Source organism: Macrobrachium nipponense, chromosome 19, assembly GCF_015104395.2.
Source record: "Macrobrachium nipponense isolate FS-2020 chromosome 19, ASM1510439v2, whole genome shotgun sequence".
NCBI classification, from domain to species: domain Eukaryota; kingdom Metazoa; phylum Arthropoda; class Malacostraca; order Decapoda; family Palaemonidae; genus Macrobrachium; species Macrobrachium nipponense.
The window spans coordinates 19561010-19587907 of NC_061088.1; the positions used below are offsets into that span (position 1 = coordinate 19561010).

The 26898-nt window shown below is 36.2% G+C and overlaps 1 protein-coding gene across 13 annotated transcripts in view; it reads left to right on the forward strand.

The window, feature by feature from the left end:
• Positions 1-18451, forward strand: part of LOC135214579 (prominin-1-like) — a 440766-nt gene extending 422315 nt beyond the window's left edge. For 10 of the 13 annotated variants that reach the window (XM_064248931.1, XM_064248960.1, XM_064248954.1 and 7 more), the window contains 2 exons: positions 13229-13476; positions 14607-18451. In XM_064248931.1, coding sequence (XP_064105001.1) covers positions 13229-13442 — 214 coding nt within the window. In that variant the 3' untranslated portion in view covers positions 13443-13476; positions 14607-18451. Of the gene's footprint in view, positions 1-13228; positions 13477-13919; positions 13971-14606 lie in introns of all 13 variants that reach the window. The other 3 variants (XM_064248992.1, XM_064249000.1, XM_064248986.1) reach the window with 2 other exon arrangements.
• The last annotated feature ends 8447 nt before the right edge of the window (positions 18452-26898 follow it).

Sequence of the window (26898 nt, forward strand, 5' to 3'; positions counted from 1 at the left end):
TCTCTGAAGCAAAAATACAGACTTTTAAAGTACAGTAGTCCAGTTTTGGAATTAGAATTTATTTGAATGTTGAAGAAATTTTCCCTGTGGTAGCTTTTAAAATGTTATTGACTAACTATGAGATATATTTGTTGTTTCATTTATGGATTTCTTTTAGGTGTCTTTTATATACATACACACATACACACACACACACACACACACACACACACACACATATATAATATATATATATATCATATATATATATAATATATAATATATATATATATATCTATATATATATATATAATATATATATATATATATATATATATATAAACAGTTTTTAAACGTCTTACATGATGTGGTTGTGGGTATGGTGGAGTTAAGATAATTGATAATAATGATGTCAAGCTTAATTATTTTATTCATCTAGTGGGATTTGGGGAGTGTTTTCATATGTTGCATGAAGAAATATGTTTAATGTCAAACGGATATTTTCTCTATTTTTCTTTTTATGATAATAATGATGTGGTATTATATTATTACAGGTTTTTTGTAGTTATGGTGTGAAAGGATAGTGATACTATTTTCATAATGGTAGCCTTATAAAATGAAATTGACAAAGATTTGTTTGTGGATATAGAAGTTTTGCAATACGTACTTTGCAAGATTACATACAGTAATTGTAGTCCCTCTTTACAAGATTGTTAAATCGTACTTTTGATTTTGATTTTTTCTACTCTGAAAATGTTTACTACTGTTTATGTATGGTAGTTTATTTCCAGGTTGTGTAGAATAGAATTTTTTTTACAAATCGGTTATCTTTTTCATATTTTTCTTCATTCTGTCTATCTCTCTTTCATAGTATTTTCCTTTATTCAGTTCTTGTAGCACGATTAAAGTTAGGTATGGATCTTTTCATTTTGTTAATGAGTTAGCAATACATATAGTATTGGATAGCTGCTACCCCTCTTGTGCCCCTTATATTGTCAACAGAAGCAGCCTTATATATACCACCTTGTAAAACTGGACTATGATTGTTTCCAGTATATTTTATCAAACTACTTTTTGAGTATTAGAAGCTCTCAATCTATTTTTCTTGGTATTGAATTTGTTTACCCAAGTTGAGGATATTTTGATTGTTACCACTGATATCACAGCATCTCTTTCTTTTGATATTTTCCAGTCCCATTATAGTATACTAGAAGGACTGTGACCAATACAGTACAGTACCTTAGAGTTTTATGCTCTTAGGTAAATAACATAGAAAGTTCAATAGACACATCTGTAAAGAGACTCATGCTTGAGTAGTGTGATTATTATAGTGACTTACAGATAAATAATTTTTGGTTATGTATAGTCCATTACAGTATTATATTGAAAAATAGTACCCATAGTGACAACACACTTCTTTATTTTTTATGGCTTTGGTTTTGCTTGAAAATACTGTGCTTAGGGATCATTTTTACTTCTTTAGTATTGAAATTGCCATAGATGACTCTAGCTGGTATAAAATGGATATGAAATATTAAACACATTTGTTTTCTAAGGTTGCTTGGACATTTAAGGTTTCTTAATCGTACTGGATATATAGGATTCATTTACATGTGTTAAACACTGACTTTAATTACTTGTTTATCAGGACTTTCCAGCCCTGCACATTTGGTTTCATGGTATGCTAGACTGATATCTCTTCTTAAGAATGTTAAGCTGCCCAAATGTTAATACTAAATTTTTAAAGGAAAAAGTTACGACATTGTTATTCAGCTTTCTAAGCTATTATTATTATTGGCTAGGTGTATAACCAACTGGAGACATGCATGATTTATTCATTACTTAGTTTTTTAAATAAATACACTGCGTGTAGGACAGTCATAACCCACCCTTTTAGTTTTTAGGTCTTTGCAAATTTTCAGAGACTAATATTATTAATTCATACCATTTTTCTTGCTTTTTTGTTTTATTTTGGATATTTTCATTGCTCCTTTTGGAAGTTATCTCTCATAACTCTCATCTATTGTGTATTAGTTCCTTGGACTTTAAGTATATTTTATTATAAACACCAAACCCAGGCATCATAGAAATTACTAGAGGTAAAGAATAGGGTATTTTTTGGAAATTACTGATAGATTAAAACTTAAGATGATGTAAATTCAGTTATAAGGTTTGCACTTTTCAGTGGTGAAGAGAACTTTAGTAGTGCACTATGTCAGAGGGGCTCTATAGATGTCTGTAATGTTTTTATTAGTAGGCACTTGTACTTTTAGAGTGCACCGACATGGAACAGTTACACTCACACACTTAGTCTGGGTCACACTAACCTCTAATGATTAGAGTTCTTAACCTAGGTGTTGTGGCCCTCTGTAGGGCCATTTGGGGTTTCAAGGGTGTCACAAGGACTAAGAGCAAAAGGATAAGTCTAATCCTTTTGCCCCTAGTCTTTTGTCAAGGAAATTTACTTCTTCACCTTTCATACACTGATGCTTCCTTGACTAGCGTATCACTCTCCGTAACACTTTTGTAATTGTTTAAGATACTTGAGATAAAGTAAATGCATGTAGAGTACAACACAGAACTATCTACACTATGGTATTTCTGAAATAACAAATGACAGAGTTTATCTGTTCAGTCCAGGTAATGTTAAATTCAACTTTTTAAAGGCAGTTCACAGTACATGTGTAAACATGTAAATATGACAGATGATGTAGGTTATCGTGTGATGTGTACAGTAGATGGGTTTTAACTTGTATTTCCCATATTCCCTGTTGATCATATTTGAGGGGGTTATTAAACTTTTGTAAATACATCTTTTTCCCAAAGTTCTTGAGTATATATTCAGGAAATTTTTCGTTTTTTAGCGACCGTTTATCCAATTAGTAAAGTCTTGGATAACAAGAGAAAACTTATTGTTTGGCAAAACAACAGGAATTCCTTTGGAATTGGCAATTTTTTTTTTTTTTTTACACTTTGGATCCTTTCAGTGCTGTAGAGTTAATTTATGAAATGCGTGGTAGTATTTCAGAACCCATTTTAATGTGTTTTGAGTTTTACAAGATAAATTACAAGATTTAAATTTGATAGTTTATGAGTTTTTGCTCCCTAAAAAGATATCAGTATTTAGGGAGTATTGTGGTTCAATATGATTGGTAATAGGCAATTAGATACTGTTATAGTTTAAGAATTTCCAGCCGTTTATCTCTTCTTTTTATGTAGCCTTAGATTTTTCATTTTCCCATCACTAACAGTTACACACTGAGGCGGTGTGTAACACTATTTTGATATAATTCCAGTGGCAATTTTAGAAATACTTTAATTGTAAGAAACTGCAGACCTCTTATGAACTTGAACAAATAAATATAGTATGTACTACTTTATTAATCATACACTTTTACTCTATTGATATCAATCATAAGTTTGCAGAAAGTAGTCGTTTGATTTCCTTTTTTGACATTTTTAAAGTTCATATTACAAAAAATCTTAACTTGAGCAGTACTTGGTTTGTAGGATGATTTCAGTGGTAATTTTAAATTTAGCATTAAACAACCCAGATCACTGATATTTCACAAGGTGAATTTTGTTTTGTAGGAAACCATATGTAGTAATTTCTATTATCAGTTGGTAGATTATAGTTTTTCTATACAGAATGTAGTTAAGACGGTAGATGATAAGTGGAATATGTGTGCTGTACTTGAAAAATATTCTCACATCTTGGCATTATCATTACCTGTTCACAAAATGACATAAATACTAACAAATGATTCACTGGGTTATTTACCAGAAGTTATGATAGTGGATAATGAATGCTACTCTTAATAAAATTTCATTATGGATCACATAGCTTCTTTGCGAAGTGAACTACAGCTCACCTTACTAGGTGTTGCCATATTATTGTTTGTTTAGTATTTATGTTTCCTGTATATTTAATTTGCAGCCATAATAATGCTCTAAAGTTTTCTCTTCACTGCTTGAACTCTCCAGCATCAGCTGTATTGTTTATAAATTTATTTGTTTGAATTATTATATATGTTTTGTATATAGTGGCTGTTTACAATTTTTTTTAGTCTTTTTAAAAATTTGTCCCAAGGCATTGTCATCATAAATTGATTTTTTGTGATATTTTAGTTTCTTTTTTACAGGCTGTTGACATCTTTGACGTGAATTATTTATTATGCAGTAATCTAAGTTGTTTGTGGGTACTCTATTGAATTTTTTGTCAATAAATGAATGAAATAGTTTGTGGTTAGATTTCAGTGCTGCATTCAATGCTCTGTTGTTCTTTTATTTGAATTGATAGTAAACATATAAATTCTTTCTGGGTAACTTCCTGTTTGAACAAAGTGAATTGGAATGACAAACCACTCATTTTGACCAAATACATACTAGTGAATATTTCTTTAAATAATGACACTCTCTCTCTCTCTCTCTCTCTCTCTCTCTCTAATCATCTCGTCGTCTCTCTCTCGTCTCTCTTCTCCTCTCTCTCTTCTCTCTCATTGCAGTAAGAGAGCAGAATTCAGAATTCCAATATAACTAAGAATTAAAGAAAAAGAAATTTTGTATACAAAAATAGATCTGATGCTAACTTACAGAAGATGAGTTCATTATTTATAACTTTTTAGAGATATTGTACAGAATTTTTATGTTGACTTCTTTTTATGTTTATATTATTTATCATACAGTGGTAAATCTACGGTAGGAATAATTTTTTTTTGGGGGGGATTAAACAGAATGACTTGTTTTATAGATCTTTCCAACTATAATGTGATTAAATTCGTTAATGTTTAAAAAAAATGTCAAAAGACAAGTAAGCTACCCTATCTAGGGCATTCTTATAGCACATTCTCTTATTCAGATGTTCATTTTGTCAAGTCTAGAGATTAGTATATAGGACCTTATGTGGTGGATGTAATTTATGCATTAGCAAAATTCTGGCTTCTTTTAAGTCTGCTAGGATTGTTTTTAATTCCTTTGAAGTTTTTCCATAATAGGCTGGTCAACCATTTATAAAAGAGGTATGGTGTTGTGACAGTTACATTTTCAAATTTTCCAAACCAACTTAACCCCTCTTCTTTTCATGATGGATCTATAGCTGGCTCTCAAAATGAAAACGACACAGTCCTCTCTCTCTTCTGTGGCTAGGCATAATTCTTCTTTTGTTGATTCCATTGCTACATATTATCTGAGTTTGCCCTTTCATATGAAGGATTCTTGTATTCTCTTAAGTTGACAAGGGATGTGACCTGGATTATATTTTGGGTTGATACCCTAAGGAAGCTTCAGATTTACTAGTTCCTATGCTTTACCATACTTTTTCTCAATTGCTTAAATTTTGGATCCACCCTTCATCTTGGAAGAAAGCAGCAATTCAGCCCTTTGTATAGAAAAGTTATAGATTTAATCCTGTTGCTGCAATTTAGGAAAATTAGCATACAGAATGTTACAGAATTCTGTTTCTCAGATACCTTTAATCCTTTCCTTCTTCCAGATAGCCTTTTATGGCTTCTTTAAGGCATTATTTACTGGAACCTTTTGTATTTAACTGATTTTTTATATATCTGCTGAATGGGGCTTCAGGTAATCTTTTGTCAGAACTAGAGACATCTTCAAGACTTCAACATAGGGCAAAAGAGGTTCTAGTTAGTATCTTGCATATGACTCCTCCCTTCACCTATTGCTCCATTTGTCCTTTTCTGTGATGTTCCTCAGGGTTTTCTTTTCCTGTATCACCAGTCTTCTCCATCTTCTGCTTTTGCTGTTCATGCCTTTTCTTCATTCACCTCCCTGCTACCCTTATTTGTTCACTCAATAATTAGTCAATTCAGATCATGGAAGCATATCTTAATGTTATAAATGTCCCATAATATTGTTTAGTTTGGTGCCGGCAAGGTACAGATGCTACCCATTTTCTGTCTAATCATCAGCAGAATATATTTTTCCTGTGAAAATATAATTTCAGCTCTGAAATGTCTCCATATAGTTGTTCAAGTTACAGTTCTTCAAAGTTTTCTTGGAGAGATCATAATTCACATAACCAAAGAAACAAGAGTTGTTTGTGAAGTTAAAAGTTCTACTGTCATATTTTGGTTGGTTTATTTCTGTCCCACCAACAGAAATAGTACGTATATCAAAAGCATTTTATATAATCAGTACCCACACCCTAACTTCTCCAGATCGTTGCATTTGCTTCATGGTGTCCTTAATTTCTTTAATTTATACTGTATATTTAAGCCAGTTTGACAGCATTGATCTAAAAGAGGAAGTCAGTAAATGTAATCCTTGGACAGCTTAGTATGACTCACCAAACCTTCATTTATGTTTATTTAAAGCCATAATCCTTCAATAACTTAATTCAAAGATATTTTTTGTCCACTGGCAAGATTTTAAATGACCCTTTTCTCTGTTTTGTTTAATCTCACATGTTGATCACTCCATAAAATCATGTAAAAAGACTCAAAGACATGTTGTATCATACAAGTTTGAATTGGTGTAAGTCAAGAGATGTTTTTACTGCATAAAAGCTCTTTTATTTTTATTTTTCATGTTTCATTTAAAGTTTATTATTACATGAAATTTTGGAAATATTTACATTTGAAAGTTACATATGAAAGGATTTATAAAAGAAGTAGGTTGAGAGTTGGGTTGTCTGGTTTGTTAAAATGCTTCGTTGTTCTTTTGACAGATTTAGCATTAAAGATCTTGTGAATTATTTTATTTGTACTTATGATTTCATACCATTTTCGTATTTTATTCTTCCAAATTAGTCGTGAAAAAGTAGGTCTTGTCAGTAAAGGAACATATTAGTATGAAATGACTTAATGATCCATAATTGCACTTATACATATTGACCTTTCCTTCCTTTCCATTATTTTTATTTACCCCAGCAAATTTTTCCAATAAGGAAATGGTGTCTCTCATTGCGAGTTAAGCAGGTTCTTGCCTTTCTGCAAAGGCAGAATAGACATATCAATTTGTGTTATGGCATCTCTGTTAGTGTTGTTAAGTGAAGTTATTTAGTGTTGTATATAGGTAGTGAGTTTGTATTTTAGGATTGTTGCATACACTAGATACCATTTTTCTGTTAATAATTTTGTCATTTCCATTTTGATATATAGTACTAGTGTATCCTTGTATTTTTTCACAGAGAATATAATGGCAGTATTGAATGCAGTTTATTTAAGAGTTTTGCTAATTTCCAATAATATATATATAAACATATCTTTAGTATGAGTACCATACAGTAGTATTTTGTTTTAAAATATTTCTTTGGGAATATGACAATACATGTTCTTGATTCAAGAATTAATGTAATTAGTGTACTCCCACAAGCAACTTTTTTTTTTATTTTCAGACATTATATATGACATGACTGATTGACTTGTAGTATGAGTGACATAAATAATCAACCTGTTATATGCATTGTAAATTTATGTATTAATTGTGAAGTGATTATACAATGATTTTTTTTTTTAAGAAAAATTCTTTTGTATTAAGATCATCATTTAACATCAGGACTATAACTTAATCTTGTTATTCTGGCTGTTGGAAATTCTAGTGCTTATATTAACGTAGAATAGAGAACTAATTTTCCTACATTGAAATTACTAATAGTTAAAAAAGGTTACTAACTTCATATAGACATAACTGATAGTATAGTGAGGGGGTTTTAGTTTCAGTACACGCTTTCTCACAGGAATCAGTCTTCTTACTAATAAGTTTTCTACCATGAACCCATTGCATGCATGTCAGTAGGTTGTTTCATTTTAAAAAATGGCAAAGCCCCAAGAACACTTTCCAGTAATGGAAGACACTTCATAAGAAAAAATCAATAATCTTGTAATTTAAGAAAAATGGTTTGTACACAAACATTACCAATACAATGCATAGTACATATTCTATACTTAACATGTCGTAGAGTAGTGCCACACCAATAGAAGTCCACGTATCTGTGCAATTTTAAATAAAACCATGCACATATATGTGTTAGTAATTGCAGGGTTTAACTTATGTTAACCAAAGGATAATACCAATGTCATCATTTTAATGAATCTTTGTATTTCTTATCTGTTCTTTAATGATGATGCTCTGAAGTTATTATAAAACTGCATGTACAGGTAGACTTCATTACGGTAGCAAACAACAATCAGAAAATTAACATTTATTCAAAGAAAAATTAACTAAATTCTTAATAGTGCCATATATAGAACAGTCTTGCCAAGCGCTTCTACTGAAAATCATAAAAGAAAAAATTGCTTTTCTGGGTTTACAAGATATAATACATGAACTGTAGTACAGTTAGAACATACCTATATTTCATTCATACCACTCACTTATTCAGTGCTACATAATTACTGCACTACTTTTTTAATACAGTACATTCAGTGGTGTGTGTACCAGGTTTGCTTGGGCAAATAAATGAAAATTTATTAGCACTGAAATTTTACCAAGTCACTGGAAATCTATTCCATTGGTTGCTGGGTCTTGTTACAACCTTTTGTTGCCGACTCAGTTGCTAGTTTGTTGCTAACAGGATTTAGTTATGCTTGGTATGTTACTATACAGGGATGGTAACTTTTCATATAACCAAATTTTTTTCTGGTCTTGGGACTGAGGAGAGTAAAAACACTATGGGAGCCAGGGAAGTCAAAGGTTATTCCTGACTTGGCTGTGGCAAATTTTGTTCTCAATTGTGAAGTATCTTTTTCCTTTAATCATTCTATTTGTTTCATACCATATACAGTGGTACCTCGACATATGAAAGGCTCTACTTACGAAAAACTCGAGATACGAAAGCAAATACGAAAAATTTTACGGCTCTACATACGAAAATTGCTCAAGTTATGAAAGGTTGTTGCTGTAAAGTCCCGAGATTCGCCTGGACCACCGAGAACAATTTTAAAACTCGCGCGCCGCCAACTGAGTAAACTCGCCACCATCCTCCCGCTCTCCCATTGGTTCCGGATACTAGTCACCCCATAAGATCCTGCTCTCCTATTGGTCAGCATCTACTCCTTGTGCTTTATGTATTTTATTGGTAAAAGGATGCTGTAAATTGAAAAACTTATTCATGCAATACATTTAATAAAAAAAACATTAGGTAAAGATAGAATAAAGAATAGAAATGAATGGTTATTATACTGTTTGGTAGTTTCAGTAGTTGAAGAGAGATAATGAAAATTTATGGCTTACTGTGTACTAGGAAAAGTGATTGATTGGCGATCGTTCAATACTAGTAAGTGCTGGATGTAAACAGAAGTTTGGAAGCTTTTTTGTTTTGTTTGCTTATTATAGTTAATGGTTACTTAATAATTATTTAAAATGAGTACATGCAATACATTTAATAAAAAAATTTGTGAATTAGATATCATAAAATATAAAATAAATCAGACTGCTATCATCGAAGCCAACAAATACGTATTTTTTTAGAATTCTTCTTCTGTTTTAATATTACGTTACGTATATGTTTCATTATAGCTGTCAGTAACTCTGTACGTATCTCCATTAGGTAAAGATAGAATAAAGAATAGAAATGAATGGTTATTATACTGTTAGGTAGTTTCATTAGTTGAAGAGAGATACTAATGAAAATTTATGGCTTACTGTGTCCTAGAAAAAGTGATTGCTTGGCGTTCGTTCGGTACTCGTAAGAGCTGAATGTAAACAAACGATTGGAATGTTTTTTTTGTTTGTTTGTGTATTATAAGTTAATGATTAATTAATAATTATTTGAAATGAGTACATACTGATTATTTATACATTTTATTGGCATATTCTAAGCTTTTAGCTTCTTAGGTTTAGATGTCAGAATCATAGACTAGGCTACCGTCGCAACCGCTAACATAGGCTAGGCTTATTGCTAAGGGACATATGCTAAAGTCCTAATATATGCAGTAAAAATGGGGTTGAACATTACATGCAGTTGAATATTACTCAAGTATGTACAGTATTTTGCCTTTTTGGAGTCATATTTCTTCCGTCGGATCGGCGTCGTAACCCTAGAACATGTGTTGTAGGCCTGGAAATATAATTTACTGGGGTGTTTTTGGAAGGCTTGGAACGGATTAGCCATTTTACATGTAAAATGCGGTTCAAGATACGAAAAACTCATGATACGAAGGCCGCCTCGGAACGGATTAATTTCGTATCTCGAGGTACCACTGTATACAGTATTTGCTGTTACTTTTGACACAGAATTCTGTATGTTGTTAAAACACCTACTATACGTATATTGTTTGAGATATAATAAAAATTGGCATAGCACATGACATTCTAGTTCAGTTTTCTCTACATTCTTTATATTAATAGGCACAAACTTATTTTGGTGAAAAGACAGCAAGATGTTAAACTATCAATGACTTGACTTGCTTTACAGTACTGGTATAGTACTATACTACAGTGTACATGTACTGTACATATTAGCTTAAATGGTTTTTAGGGTGCCTAGATAATTTTTTTAAAAGGCTTATTCAACTTGAAATCCTTTTTTTACTTTTAAGTCACGTGTCTCGGATGAAATTAATGATTTAGTGTGAGATATTACAAAATAGTACAGCACAGTATTATATAATTTGTTTAATAGTGTACTGTATCAAAGGAAAAAGTTGAAATGGCTGATTTTATGAGAAAGCATTATACTCTATAAGGAAAACCTATCGGGATCATCATCATTTTAACTGTTTACCTTTAGGTTGATAGGATATTTTGAATATCCTTAGAATCATTATTATATTTGGTAGGACATGGCACATGATAGTTGGTATCAGGAAGAACATAAACATAAACAGAAAACCTTCTAGCTCAAAAGACCTTGGGAACTCGCTAGCTTAGTCCCCAATGTTAGAAATGGTTTCCAATTATTAACTAAATAAAAGATGAATACAAAGCAAGTATGTTGCGCTGTTCATCTTTATCAGTTCATGTCCTGCAGAATGTATGATTCAGAGTTGATTGTTTTAGCTTTTCTTAGGATAGAATAAGCCAAAATTTATCATTTGAACTATTTAATTTCTTGATGGGTTGAGGGTCAACATTAATTTCAACAATTTTGATAACAAGGAAACACGTATCCTTGAATCCAAATTGACATGATGTTTTATCCATATATTTTATCACTTGTGATACTGGGATTATACAGAGTTTCCACCATTATGATATGGTGGTGCAAATAAACTTATGAGCACTTGCCTCAGTGATGGCAGATGCTTCTAATGTATCACAGGGAATGTGAATAGGCACTTTCATTGACTGAAGACAGAGAGAAAGTTGACAGGACTTATGAGCAAGCCTGGTATGTTGATCAGTAATACCAGAGTCAACCCAGTCTCTGCTCTGAAGTGAAGTAGTACATAGGTGACAGGAGTGGGTATAAAAAATGATACTCATAGATTTATTTTTGCAGTTTACTTTGGAAGTCTTAAGAAAGTATGCATATAAATATAGGGTGTTTGGATGTCAATTTAATTAAAAACTTGAATTGCAACCTTGTGGAATGCAAAATTATTTTTTATGGCAGTTAGGTTTGGGAAATGTAAAGTTACATACAGCAATTATTGCTAGTGTAACATCAAGGAAGGCGTTATATAATTTTATTGTAGTATAGTGCAACATTTTTTCTTTGGTAAAATATGACAAATTTTTTATTTATTTGTATTTTCGTGGCTAACAAACCTGCATCTTAGCGTACATAAAAATTCTTCTGGTGGCAGCTTGAAACTGGTAAAAACCATCTAAATTGTAGAACAAAGAATTGATGGCAACAGAGTTCGGCCAATGGGGTGTGAGAAGAGGAGGCATCAGCCAACCTTCTCTCACCCATGATGGCGTGACGCATCTAGTTTTTTGCAGCCCAGGTAACCAGGAATAGGGGAGGCAAGAGATGGGCAGTCATCATTATGACTGCAGGTTTGTTAGCTTTGAAAAATACAACTTAATGAGATATTTGTCATTTGTTTATACATGGAACAAACCTGGTTTCTTAATGTAAGGATAGACTCACTCTTGGTGGGAGGAAAGAAAATTCATGAGCCGACTCGGGGTTCAGCACACTACTCTCACTTCCTGGCTAAGGGAAGGCAAAGGAAGACTACTGGGCTAACACAGAATGTGAAGAGACATTGTATAAGAAGAAGTTGAATAACTATACACATCTGTTACAACAACTAACTTATGTTAGCCACCGATTTCATTTATCGTTCCTCTCTCCCCTTGTTTGAGAGAGGGAGGACTAGCTTTTGAAAGGATTTATTCGTGTAGGATTAAAATATACTAAAAAACAAAAGGCCACTCACACTCTAGTATCTTACCAGTTCCAGTGCATGACGGATTAATCTTCTCACTGCCTACTGGTAGCGAAGAAACGGGAAAGAGAAAAGGAAAACAAGACCAGTCATCTTATTCATTCTCCCTTTCATACTCATGTTTGGTTACCAGAATTTCTGTACTTTCTCTTTCATTTTTTTAATCATTGCCATTTTTTTTTGTTCCATTCCTGCATTGATCATAATTTAGATGATCATTTAGATCTTCATCCTCAAAATAGCAGACCCCTTGGGTTGACAGTTTTGAGAGAAAAACCACCATAGATTGAGAAAAATCTCCAGTATTTTCATAACTAGACAGTGTGCCTAGTTTTTCAAGGTGGCAAATATCAATCAAATTAGCATAATAAATTTGTAATGGACAGTTCAATAATTTATTGCATCAGTTGACAATTACAGGATGGGAAAAATTTTATATATCTAAATTAAACAAAAACTTATAATTGACAGACTAAACACATTAGATTTCTTTATTCAGATTCATGAGGCACTTGGGGAATCAGTTTCATGAGATTATACATCAAAATGTAATTCTGAGCCAAATTTTCTTTTGATTAGGTTATAGGCTCACTAGTAAGATATTTTTCTACTTTTATAGACTGTTATTTTTACTCCTATATTAGTTGCTCCACAGTAATAATTCCGAAGGATAAATTTAAATTATAAATGTAGCCATTACAGTTTTAAAAGATGATAATAAAAGTGATTGTTGATTTTCCTTTGCCAACATCATCACAGTTCACACTGCTACATTATACAAGTATTTATTCTTCAGAATCAATATTTCACAAACTAATTATTAGTAAAACAAACTAATTCCTGTGAGCTTTTGCTTAACACTAGTAAGTTTGGGGGTAAAGGTTTCAAAATGCAGGGCTGCCTGTCAGTTGCCAATTCTTGAGGCGGGTCGGTTGTATTGGATATTCCAGACCGCAGTATTATGGGGGACCTCCCCCTGGAACGGGGCCTGCTGCCGGGGGGATGCAGGTGCATCCACCGCCTCCAAGCAACCCCCCGGCTGGGCCTCAAGGCCCCACAAACTTCCTGCACGGGCCAGCCCCTTGGAACCCCGCCCAGCGCACCATCAATCTTGGAGGCTGGAAGATCTCACCAGCCTACTCTCGGGACGAATATGATGCGTAGTGGACATTTGTGCAGCCAGCTTCAGCACTCTGCTGTACGACACACTTTCCTCTGGTCTTCTGATCTGGACACTATCTGTAGCTCTCTCATATAATGATAATAAATACATGGCTGCACTGTAGAAGCCTGTGATGGTTTTATCTTTAAAAATTTTATGTTTATTCACTCTGTGAAGGTATGAATTCCTTAGTGGCTTATTTTCCTTGAATTAAATAGGTTTCTTGTTCATGGGATTTGCTTACTAGTTGTTTGGCTTGCCTAGAACTTATGCATGTTTGATGATGTAGTGATATTTATTCGTGTTTCATATCATTGACCCTAAATGTAGTTTAGTATTTTTTCTTGATCTAGTCCATTGGGATGCCATTTGTGTGACTTCCCTTACATGACCTGTGACTAACTCAGTCATCCTCATATAACTCTTGCATCTTAATTTTACATCAACTGACTATTGACCTGTTTAATTGACCACAACAGAGCAAGACCAACTTCATTAACGTACTGCATAAATCGACTAAACCTTGACAGGTAACTCAATATAATCTTTGTACATATAATCTTTGAAGTATGCTATACTATATGTTAAGTAGTTAGCTGTGGGCAGACCTTGATGTTTTACAAGAACATCAAACCTGCTATTGCAAATTTAAGTTGAGGCTGCTATAAATTAATAAAATGTATGAAGTAATTTGATGATCTGCTTGCAGCTTAGTTATTGACTTGACATAGTGTTACCCTTTTGTTGATGTTGTCATGAGCCAAGGTTCTGAAATACATTTGTTTTTTCTTAAAGATGACAATGTCAAGACAGTATATAGATTTGTCATACACAACCTTGGCTAATGCACAGTTTTTATTTAATTTTTTTTTGCTTTCTCATTGTATCCTGAAAACTTAAATGTTATAGATAATGAAGCTTAAGTTTGTTTTAATCAAGTTGATGTTAATTTCTATTGAAAGATTGACTTGGTGTATATATAACTTTAATTGTAACTTTAAATTTCTAAGTTATCATATGCAAAATAATTTATCATATATAAGGTTCATATTCCATTGGAATAAGCATTGTCTTCCTTATTGTTTAGAGTCCATCATATATCTTATATATACTGTATTATATTGGATAATTAGAAATAATCCATTGTAATCAATCTTTTCTTGCAGTGATGCATAGAAGTTACCATCTTAAAGCTTGAGGGTGATGAAGTACCCAAGTAATAACAATTGGCCAAAAGATTGTACCATCAACCATCCCCATCATATCCTCTTACAAAGGCACCTAACCAGATTGGAAAGTAAAAAGCCCTTCTTCTTATGCAGAGAATTTTATTACATTTTGCCAAGTTTTGTTGGTATGTGTGTGCCAACTGTCTCTTATCCAAACCAGAGCTCATTGGGTTGGGAAACATTCCATACTATCAAAAATATTTACAGCACAGTATGGTTTTTCATACTGCCCTGTAGATGTTTGAAGGTTTGTTATAAATAAAAGTAGCCAAATCTCATTGTTGAAACCGTTTCATCGCTGGTGATATGGATGTTAATATTCATAGATGTATGTACTGTATAAACAAGTAGTGAGTCTTGAGGAAATCCATAGCTATCTGATTATCCAGGTGTGAATAAACTGCCAATTTCTGTCTCTTTGTTCAATGTTTGTAGTAGATTTTCCAAGCTTATCTGTAGGTGCACTAGAAGCTGTTGAAGAAGGAGTAGCGCAGATTAGATGTTAGGTTCCCAAGACAAGGTAACTGAATTTAATAAGTAAAAAAGATAGGAAACTGCTGGTATTCAATAGAATTGTACACAAGGAATATTCAGATGGTAGTTTTTGTGAATGCTGCGTTGTTTTAAATTTGCTTTTTTAATCCCATGTTCAGTGGAAAGAGATGATGCTCCTTAATGTTACAGTCAGCTGATTACTGGCAACACTATAATTGTGGTATTCAAACCTTTTCATCATCATAATGTTACTTCCTCCACCACATGAGAGGGAATCTTTAGATTGTTAAAACACCATTTGAGGTCATATGTTTTAATCTTATATATTGTTAATATTCCACATAAAAGTTATAATGTTAGTTTTATCAGATTTTATTTTTTGTGAATATTGACATAATTCCTTTAAAATGCTTGTCACAGAAGTGTGTGCATTTGAAGTTAGCTTCCAAGCCTCCAATAGTGTTAAAAATAAATATTTTAGTCTTTGGTAGACATTTTCATAATAGACTCCATCACATGTGGATAAAAATGTGCTTATTCTGAAGTTTTTGATGGAGAATTGTGTCAAGATCAGAGGTTTTGGGTCTTGAGTTTACCAAAAGGAATTTAAATATATATATGGTACCACAATACAGTATTCCTTTTTGGAATACTTATTTCTTTCCTCAATGATTTGGTTAAGTCTCATTACTGATGGTCTTTCCACAATGGCTTTTAGTAACTGTATCCTGAATTACAAAATAAGCCTAGATAATGTATCATGATCATAAGTGTCAAATGCTACTGTTTACAGAAGGCACATCCTGTATATTAGTTTAGTAATAATTGATACTCACTGTATGTTAGGCACACATTGAACCCCTCCATTTTAGTTTTGACTAGGAAAAGTAGAGATTGTTTTTAGTTTTGCCTTGTTGTGTAGTTCAGTAAATGCAGAAAATTTTTCCTATCAAGTTTGTTCAAATTAGACCAGTTTATCTCATGTTGTAGATGAAATATGGTGAGGTAAATTAGATATACAGAATATATAGTAATCCTCATAGATTGCAAGTGCTCATTGAAACAACACCTTGTAAAGAAGTTTGTATGAGTACAGTGATAGTGTATAGGACTTTGGACCCCCTTTAAAGAATCATTATTTAAGACATATCCTCTATTAATCTGCGGAGATTTAAAGCTACTCATTAGTGCATCGTAATATTATCAGTATTTCTTGTTTTAAACCTTTTACAATGTTAATCAAAGTGTGTCATTCCCAACAATTTTTTGGCTTTACATTAGAATCTAATGAATATGTACAGTACTCTATAAGAAAATGTTTCATAATTACAGTTCTAAGTTTCATATTGCTGGACATCACAGACGATAGTTTAACCATATAGTATTTCTGTGGTTAATGTTCCATATTTCTTAAAAACCTTGCTGTTGAGCAGATGTTTGTAATTAGTGATGGCACTGATAGTTGGGGTCTTTTCATGAACAGATGTTAACCACATTAGCATAAATGTTCTTAAACAGGTTGCTATTGTATTTCTGTCATCTATTCCTCTGCTAATTGAAAGTTATCAGTTGAAATTGCTTGTTGATATCTTCATCAACATTGTTACTGACCATTGTTTTTGAGATCTCCCCAATGATTATACACATGCCTAACTGGTTAATGCTGCTCAGATGCATTGATATTGATGCCATGCAAATGTTTATATAACTCGTGAAGGATCTGTTATGGTTTGTTACCATATTTAATGGTGTAGATTTAGGAATAAAGATCTGGATAAATGGGGATCAGATATCACTGTTTGTCTTTTGTTCATTTTTAGGATGTTTAGTCAATGATAGGAATCAAGAACAGCCTGATGACACCTTTTGTTTACTTGTGGTATTACACACTAGCTGCCAAGATTCAAATTTTTTTTAGCAACTTCAAAATGAAGAAAAACCCTAGTTTTCTTGGAAATTTGTGTTATGTTACTCTGTGTCATTTATATAAGAAACTTTTCCTCCAAATTTTGGATATTTGTACTTTTATTTTGTCTGATGAAGATCGTATCATTTCTTTAATATGCCAAGTTTTATGAACGAGGAGGTAGTAATACAGTTTTGGTAGTTTACGAACTTTAAATCTCATTTCATGAGGGTTGTAGCTGTATAGCAGTGAAAGCTACAGATTACATTACCTTTTATTTAACCTTTGTATTGCTTATTTTGAATTCCATATTTCATCGGTGGTATTTCAATATTTTTAAGAGTAGACACATCAGCAAACCTATAACAGTGAACTATCATATGTATTGACTGGATTTTTTTTCCCGTTTCGAATTTTGCATATCTCCAAAGTTCCATTATTTCTGTTATAGACTGGGGAATTCTTTTTGTGTAGTAATTCTACATTCCCTCAAGTTGTTCAGCAGTAAGTAGTGAGATAGTGATAATACAAGTATAGGTGTTTCACAGTTTATGTTGTGTTAGATAATGTGAAGTCTTTGTCTTTGGTAAGTTATGTAGTTTCATGAAGCAAATGTATTGATGATATCAGTACTAGCAAGCTTTTCTTTTTTTATATAAATTCTCAACAGATGTTGGGAACTGTTTTCATACAAATTTTTATGCTGGTGTTCAATTTTAGTTTTTCTGTTTTAATTTTCCCAAGTTGATTTTATTATTTTTATTTGCCATCTTTAAATGATGGTATACTATTTTGTTGGATAAGCATCTTTCTGTCATAAGTGCTGTTTTTTTTATTTTTTTGCAATAAAAATTGTGTGAATGAGACTCAAGCTGTGTTTGTTAATTATTTTAAGTTCATAAGTAATTTTTGCACCAAGATGGTAGGCTAGTACCAGACTCGTTGCTGTTCACATATATGACTTAACTTCTGCTCATAGCTACCTTGGATGTGAACTGTGTGATCATTTAGCTATTTAAATGCCATATGATATACTATATTGCTCATTAAGTTATACTATTTATGTAGATACTTAGTAATGTGTATGATAATTATTCAGATTATCTTTTTTTGTTTTGAATGAACTTAATACATGAGATACAAAAGTCAAACTTGTGTTAATGAAAGTAACTACAAAAATCAGGTGAAATGTTTTAAGATATCTGTTAGAACAAAAGATAAACTTGTTTTCAAGTGCGTTAAACATTGTGTAAATAGAAGAGATGTGTGAATGAGCATTGGTCTCATTCTAGCATATACCTATGTCCTGTGTGATTTTTATATTACAATATTATGAAGTTTTCTGTGTCAGGTCTCAATAATACATGAACCTTTTTTATAATGCCCTGTTTTATTAAACCTGATATTCTTTTTTCAATAAACAGAGTTATACTCTGAAAGTTATAATATTGCATGTTCAGCATGAATAGAGTAGGGGTACAGACGCTTTTTGCAATATAATCCAAGTAGTGGAGATAGCAGGAAGAAGGCATCCCCCTCTGCGATACATCTGTTTATCACCTGCACGTCATGAGAGTTATGTATCTTAGTCTTCCCTTCACAGCACAAATCAACCGGCATGGAAGGAGAGAAAAGCGATAGCCTCTTATTCTCCAAGACGTTTAAGAAAAGACTGAATACATCACGAGGTAGTGCGCAGTCTCTGACCAGCTATCACCTCGTATGCGCAGGAGCTGCCAGTTCTCACAGATTCCTTGCTTACAATCTTTTATTGTTTTTAACTGGTTACCAGCTGGCGCTTGGAAAATATCCTATTGTTAAGACCTCAGGTTTGTTAGCTATGAAAAATACAAACTTAGAAAAGAAACCTGCCAATTTACATTTTGGATTTTTAACTGGAAATTTTAATATTTCTTTCAGAATTTAAATATGAGATGAATTTTCTTGAAATAGTTTTTGGTTATCACAGTACGTATCTACTGAAATAGTTTTTGGTATCACCGTACCTATTTGATAGCTACCAAATGCAGTTGATATACTGCTGCATACAATTTTTCTTACTCAATAGCATCTTTTGCAGCATCTTAAAATTTTTTCATTTAATATGCATTAAAATGTCAAATTTTTAAAGTATTTTGTATTTTTCCTAACATATAAACCAGATGTCTTTACATATGGGATTAACCTTCAGTGCAAGCTGGAGCTGGCAGTTTTAACTAAAAACAAAGTGGTCATTGGTAGTTGGCTACCAGCAGTAGGGGTGGAAGCCTCACCATCCAGTTGGTATGCATTCACTTAACCTTTAGGCCCAGGTAACAGAATGAGGGGGTTGCTTGAGGGGGGCCATTTTTATAAAGATCTCAGGTTTGTATGTTAGGAAAAATACAAATTGCTTTAAAAATTTGTCACTTGTTCTTACAGGGCAAAGGTCTATGGACTACCTGTCCTTGGTAGTTGAGCTGATCTACTAAATCATTCCTCCTTCCTGGAGTGTACCTGGCTGATGGCTTAACAGCTTGTCAAACACCAACTCTTGCATCTGCTTTGCCAACTGACAGAGATAAAGAGAAACCACTCCACCCCACCCCATTTGCTAATGAAATCCACTATAGTTATATTCTTATTCAACAACACTACAGAGTGATTGCTCACACAATTTTGGAATGCATGTAGTAGGTCTAGCAGCACTACTTACATTTACAAAATGTTGACCATATACAGTTCATGCTCTGCCCACTCACCCGAGATGAGAATGTCGGTCAGGTGTGTGCCCAACCCCTCCTTCAATGCATCAGTGAAGTGCTCTCTGATCATGGCTACAAGCTGGGAGGGAGACTCACTTGGCACTTACCAATACCACTTCAGTTGCCACTGAAGCCAGCATGGGTGGAATCGCCCATGCACAAGAGCTTCTCCAATTCTGACAGGAGGCCGAGGACGACCTGCCAAACCAGAGCTGGTTGTTTCTACTGGGACAAGAACTGCACTTTGACTTCCCAGAGCTTGCTCAAAAGATGTCAAACATGCTGTCATGTCTTTGAGTTAGCCAAAGTACTCTGCCAGATGCTGGGGGATGAGATCTGACTTTTCCCAGTTTATCACAATCCCTGGGTTGTGTCAAAATGTGAGTAAGCATTCTCTGTTGCTGAGCAACTGCTCCTCTGAGGATGCCAGGATCAACCAATCATCCAGGCATCACAGCAGCATATATATATACTGGAAATGGGTCCAAGAAGATATCAAAGTGAACATCATCGTAAATACCTCTGGGGAAGTCACCAGCCCCAAACCTAGCTTTGAACTGGAATAAAGTCCTGTTACAGACAAACCAAAGGTCTTTCCTGAAGGACTGATGGACAGATAGTTTAAAAGTATATGTACAGTGCGTCCTTGACTTACGCCGATTTGAAATTATGGCACTTTGTCAGTGCCGTTAACGGCACTGTACTTGATATTGCATCAAGTTATGGCACTGTAAGCACTGTTGAACATAAAGTTAACAGCACTTACAGTGCTGTAACTTGATGCAAAATAAAGTTATAGCATCGAGAGCACTGTTAAACGCCATTAACGGCTAAATACTGGCGGAAATCAAGTTATAGTGCGGAGCTGGAACAGATCCCCCATTGTAAGTTGAGGAAGCAGTGTATTTCAGATTGACATAAAGCATGAAGTTACCCTCTGATGAAATACTACAACTATGACAATGCCCCAAAATCAATGAACAATTATTCAAGAGATTTTCTTTATTGACTGATTTATATAAACTGGTGTCACATGTTTAGCAGAGAGAAATAACTGACCAAGCCATTAGTTGTTTTCTTATCCTGTACCTCTCCCACCTGGAAGATACGATGGGATTCAGTACTGGTAACGGAGATATGGGTGGGTATGGTCCTTCAGTGGTATTACAAACACGCTCTGAAAGAAACTTGACTACCCAGGGCTCTGCTCCATCTGTCATGTTGATATAGGGGGGAGGGGGTTGATGGGCCTTCAGTGGTATTCTGTACACATTCTGAAAGATGCAGACTAACCTACGCTCAGTTCCATCTGTCATGTTGCCCAGTTGCTTGACAGGAATCCCCTACTCATGACAGTTTGAGAGGACTATGTATTTATCATCCCCCTTTCTCCTCTTATTTCCTATCCTAGCCAGAGCAGGAGAGGTTTAAAAGGGATAAGGAGGCTTACTGTTCTTCCCAGAAGAAGAAAACTGGGCTCCTTGTCTTGGTTTCATGGAAAGGAGGCCTCTCATTACACTGGACGCAAGACATGGCTGTCCCCATTGGCTAAGATGGTTACCATTGTCACCCTGAGAATTTGAAGCAAATGGCAGGGTTGATCAAGGTGTCCTGACTCATAGAATACCTGAAAAAGAACACAAGGCTGGTCTGTTGTGTTGAGCAAACTTACTTCCACCTGAAAAATTATCAAGAGAAGAACACAGACAATGGCATTTTATTTAATCTTCTAGTAAGTTGAGCTTCTTTGGAGAGTCAATGATGGGAAAGCAGAGAACCTTTTCATCTGCAGATCAGACTATTAACTTGACACAAAACACCACAAGTAGGCAGAAGCCAAAGCAGATGGAACAAATGCTCTGCCTCTTCCTCTTGAGTGAACCTTAGACAATGCTTTATCAATGAGAATCAACAAAGGGCCAGTGGTTACTTCCCTTAAGATCATTAAGCTATGTAAAAAAAAAAATTGACATTTTTATAATAAAGTTTTATATATATTTACCCAGTAATTACATAGCTAATAGTTTTCACTTGCTCAACAGCTAAAATTTTGAAATTCGCAGGTCATGCTAATTTGTTTTGGATAGGTGACTTGCCCCACCCACTTTCAGGGGAAAGAGAGGGACAAATTACCAAGGACCCTCAATTTGTTAATGACCTGTGTCCATGCAAGGAGAGGAGGGAGGGTTCCGATCGTGTATTTATACTAGGTAAGTATATATAAAACAAAAGGTCATTTTTATATAAGGAACTTAACCAATAATTACATAGCTGATTCCTACACTGACAGGAGGTGGGATGCATGGACACATCTACCCTAAAACATTAGCAATGGTAATTAGTTTGAGAATAGAAAAGTTGCTAACATTGATACATTGTTTGTTGTTTCTTTACCTGAAAAGAGAGCTGCTGCAGGTAGATACTGCATCTGGTTGATGCTCCTCTTATCAAGTAGAGGGATGGCAATATAGTGGGTACTACTTTGGTGTGAATGACAATTCCGATGGCTGGTAAAGAATACAAGTTGGCCCCTGCCCAGGGCACAGTACCAAAAAATACAACCAGAACAAAGAATCGGTCACCTATACCACAAAAAAAAAAAAACTACCCAACCATTAAAAACTGGAGGATATTCCAGCTATACAGTAGCCCCGTGCTTCCCCAAAACCCAACACCCTATGTAAGGATAATAGGAAGGAAGGTTTGTTTCCGGTGTTTCTTTACCCAAACCAGCGACAGAAAACAGACTAAGGTACTGCACTTATAAACTGTTTCAACACCACACAAGTAATGGGAAGCAAATATTGACTAACACTTCCAAAAGGTCAATTGCAAGATAGCTGAGAGGAATAAGTGACGTTTGATGAACGCCAACGAAGTGGCGTCTGCCCTTGTTTCATGAGCTTTAACCTTACAAGAGGGAAAAACCTCATCTCCAACTAAGGAATGGGCTTCTGAGATAAGGTTTGTAAGCAAGAATGCCAGGGCATTCTTAGACAGAGGGGATGAGGGGTTCTTAGACTGAAAACAAAAGATTGTTTGAAGATCCACGGATTCCCTCCATTCTGTGAACCTAATACCGAGTCCCCTCACTGGACACAGAGCTCTCTCCTCTTCATCTGGCCCCAATATATGAGTCAGACTTTCAGTTATAAAGACGAGGCCAAGGCTTAGACAGTGTCTCATTCTTGGCCAAGAATCCCAGTGAAAAACCCCAAACTACATTCTCTAGGGAAAAACCAACTCTTATCCAAAGCATGAATTTCACTGGCCCATTTCGCTTTTGCCAAAGCAACCAGAAAAAGGGTCTTTCTAGTTAGGTCTCTCAAAGAAATTAACTGGATAACCATCTGAGAACTATATCTAAGTTCCACAAGACCACAACTACCTCCTTATGTTTGGTGGTATCAAAGAACTTAATGAGGTCCAACAAATCCTGGTTAGCAGACAAATTCGTTCCTTTGTGTGAGAAGACTGAGCTTAACATGACCCTATATCCCTTCATGGTAGAAGTGGAAAGACTTCTAGGCATTCTTAAATATAGCAGAAAATCTGCTATTTCCTCCATGGAGGTCTGAATAGAGGAGATATGCCTTCTACACCAGGCCCAAAAAATTGCCCACTTGGCCTGATAGACTTTGTCTGACGATTGTTGTCTGCACTTGGAAATAGTTTCTGAAACTGCTCTTGAAAAGCCCTTCTCTCTAAGTAACTTCCTGACAGTTTGTAACTTGTCAGGGCCAGAGTGCACAATCCTTGATGAAACCACCTGAAGTGTGGCAGTCAGAGTAGCTGCTACTTTTGAGGCAGAAACCTTGGGAAATCTGCCAGCAGATCGAGGAGGTCTGGGAAACACTCCTCCACTGGCGAAAATGGGCTTTTTATACATTCAACTTCCCTGGCAGATATATACTTAGCTATAGACTCCGTCGTCCCCGACAGAAATTCGAATTTCGCGGCACACGCTACAGGTAGGTCAGGTGATCTACCGCCACTGCCGCTGGGTGGCAGGAATAGGAACCATTCCCATTTTCTAAACCAGATTTTCTCTGTCGGCCATACTGGTAACATCGTTGTTGGTATCTCCTGACTGGATTTTCGTTTTTCATCGCCGTTGATCTTCTGGACTGTCTTTTTGGTGACGTATTTGGATCTGTGGTTTGGCATACGCTTTTGTGGAACGTTTTTTGGATTTTGCTTCGGATTTTGCTAAAAAATGTCTGATTCTAGCTGCGAAGTTAGAAGATGTGTGAATGAGGGTTGTTTGGTGAGGCTACCAAAAGTGTCGTTAGATCCTCACAAGGTATGCAAGAAGTGTAGGGGGTATGAATGCACTAGAAATAACACTTGTGATGAATGTGTGAATATGGATGCGGAAGGATGGAAGACCCTAGATTCCTATTTAAGGAAACTAGAGAGAGATAGGGTTAGAAAGGCTGTCTCTAGAAGCATGAGTAGATCTCGCTCTAACGAGCCAGTTAGTATAACTAACCCCCAATTAATTGCTTCCTCACATGCAGTATCACCCTCTCCCGTAGCAGATGTTGCAAGTTCTGCTGCGGAGATTGCAAATCTGAAGACCGCATTAAGGAAGATGGAGTTTGAAATGCAAGCTCTTAAAGGTAAGACTGTGGAAAGTGACATAAGTGTCCCCAGTGTAGTGGAGGGTGCGTCTGATCGGCTCTGTCTCGCTCCCAGACCTAGACCTCTTCCAAGCTCCCAGGCCCAGAGGAGAAGGAATGTCAACAGTCGTACGGAGGTTACGGAGAATCCCCACCGGTCAGGCGTCCCCTCGGCAGAATCTGTAGCATCCCAGACTGCCAAGGATCGCCATTGGAAAGGCATCCTTAAAGAGTGCTTTTCGTCATCCGATTCGTCTCCTCGCAGAAGTGGATGGACTTCCGATGAACTGTCGCGTCCGATCAAGAGGAGTTGGAAAGCTCAGACGCTGGACTTGAGCCCGGAACGTTTCCTGGACGATTCTCCCTACGAGAGGAAAAGAGCCAAGAGAACAATGTCTCGATCTCCTTTGCCTTCCAGGGCGCATTCTCCTATTCATGAGAAAGGAAAGGAAGAAACTGCAACGGACATCCTACTTAAAATGCAGGAACAGATTTCCTCATTAGTAGGGGTATTGAGAAAAGACCTTCCGAGGAGAAAGGACGATTTTCTTCCTGTTAAGAGATCTCGTCCGACGGGCGTTCTGGACTCCAGACTCCTCTCCTCTACTCCTCGTCCGAGAACAGAGATGAATAAGGGAAGACGGACGAAAACTCATAGGCTTGGGACGCCAGATACGGACAATGAAGAAGATTGTCCAAGTTGGACAGAACCACCCAGGCGCTCAGCGCCAGAATTGGACGACTCGGACAGGCAAAAGTGTCCTACGCGGACGGCGCCAACCAGACACCATTCGATAGACGCGGACAGCCCGGACAGGCAGATTTGTCCTATGCGGACAAATGTGGCCAAACGCCGTGTGCTGAATGCGGACAACCTGGACAAGGCGGACAGCCTGGATAGGACAAAACGTTGTGCGCAGGCAACTCCGTCCGGGCGCCAGAAGCAGACAAGACGGACAGGCAGAAGTGTCGTACTGGAACCACACCAGCCAGGCGCCAAGTTCCATATGTGGACAGCTCGGACAGACGACACTGTCCGAGACGGACAGATACGTCCAAGCGCATGGAATGAACCAGACTTTCGGCAACTGATAAGCACCAAGCGCCAAGTTTTCTTCAAGAGAACCATACGGAGAAATCAACCAGGAAGCGTCTCTTTATGTTTTGGACCAGAAACGGATTTCTCTGGACAGAGACGAAAGATGTCGCACAGGCGGCCATCGTCCTGTTCACGATATGTCCGTTTCTGGTGGGAACTTGCCGCAAGCACAGCTGTCTCCTGATAAGAATGCAAGACGTCGCACAGGCGGCCGTCATTCTTGTCAGGAGGACTTAGATGATGATCGGGTTTTTTCTCAGGATCAGCATTCGCCAGACAGGGATGCAAGATGTCGCACAGGCGGCCGTCGCCCTTGTCGGGAGGGAGCTGATCCTGCGAAGAGCCCTTCACCTTGCGAGAAGAGACGTTCTCCCTCGGCTGATAATGATTCTCCGGTGGAACTTGTATTGGAAGATGTCTCTGACACCGAAGATCAAAAAGGGGCTGGACTATCGGACTACAAAGCGTTGGCGGCGCTTTTGCTCCAAGAATTTGGAGATTCTTTGAGTCCTGCCGCTCTTCCGTCTCCTCGGTCGCTGTTCACGAGCACTAAGACCTCAAAGTCGTCGTCCTTCTTGAAGATGCGGCCGACAATTTCCATGAAGAAGGCTTTGCAGTCTTTTGGAAACTGGCTTAATTCCAAGAAGGAGGCGGGAAAGACTGTCTTTACCTGCCCTCCCTCCAGACTTTCTGGGAGGAGGGGTATCTGGTATGAGACAGGCGAAGCAATGGGACTATCGGACTACAAAGCGTTGGCGGCGCTTTTGCTCCAAGAATTTGGAGATTCTTTGAGTCCTGCCGCTCTTCCGTCTCCTCGGTCGCTGTTCACGAGCACTAAGACCTCAAAGTCGTCGTCCTTCTTGAAGATGCGGCCGACAATTTCCATGAAGAAGGCTTTGCAGTCTTTTGGAAACTGGCTTAATTCCAAGAAGGAGGCAGGAAAGACTGTCTTTACCTGCCCTCCCTCCAGACTTTCTGGGAGGAGGGGTATCTGGTATGAGACAGGCGAAGCAATGGGACTCGCCCTCCCAGCTTCTGCAGAGGCAGATTTTTCAACGCTGGTGGACGCGTCGAGGAGACAGTCTCTATCTTCAGCCAAGACAAGTTGGGGAATGTCTGAAATGGACCATCTCCTCAAGGGATTGTTTCATGTCTTGGAAGTTTTCAACTTTCTGGACTGGTCCCTTGGGGTGATGGCCAAGAGGACACAAGACAATGAACGCCTGAGCCCCGATGTCCTTAATAGTATTTTGGCTTGTATGGACAAGGCAGTGCAAGACGGATCGGGGGAAGTGGCCTCCCTTTTCGGGGCTGGAATACTTAAGAAGAGAACTGTATTCAGTTCTTTTCTTACAAAAGCTGT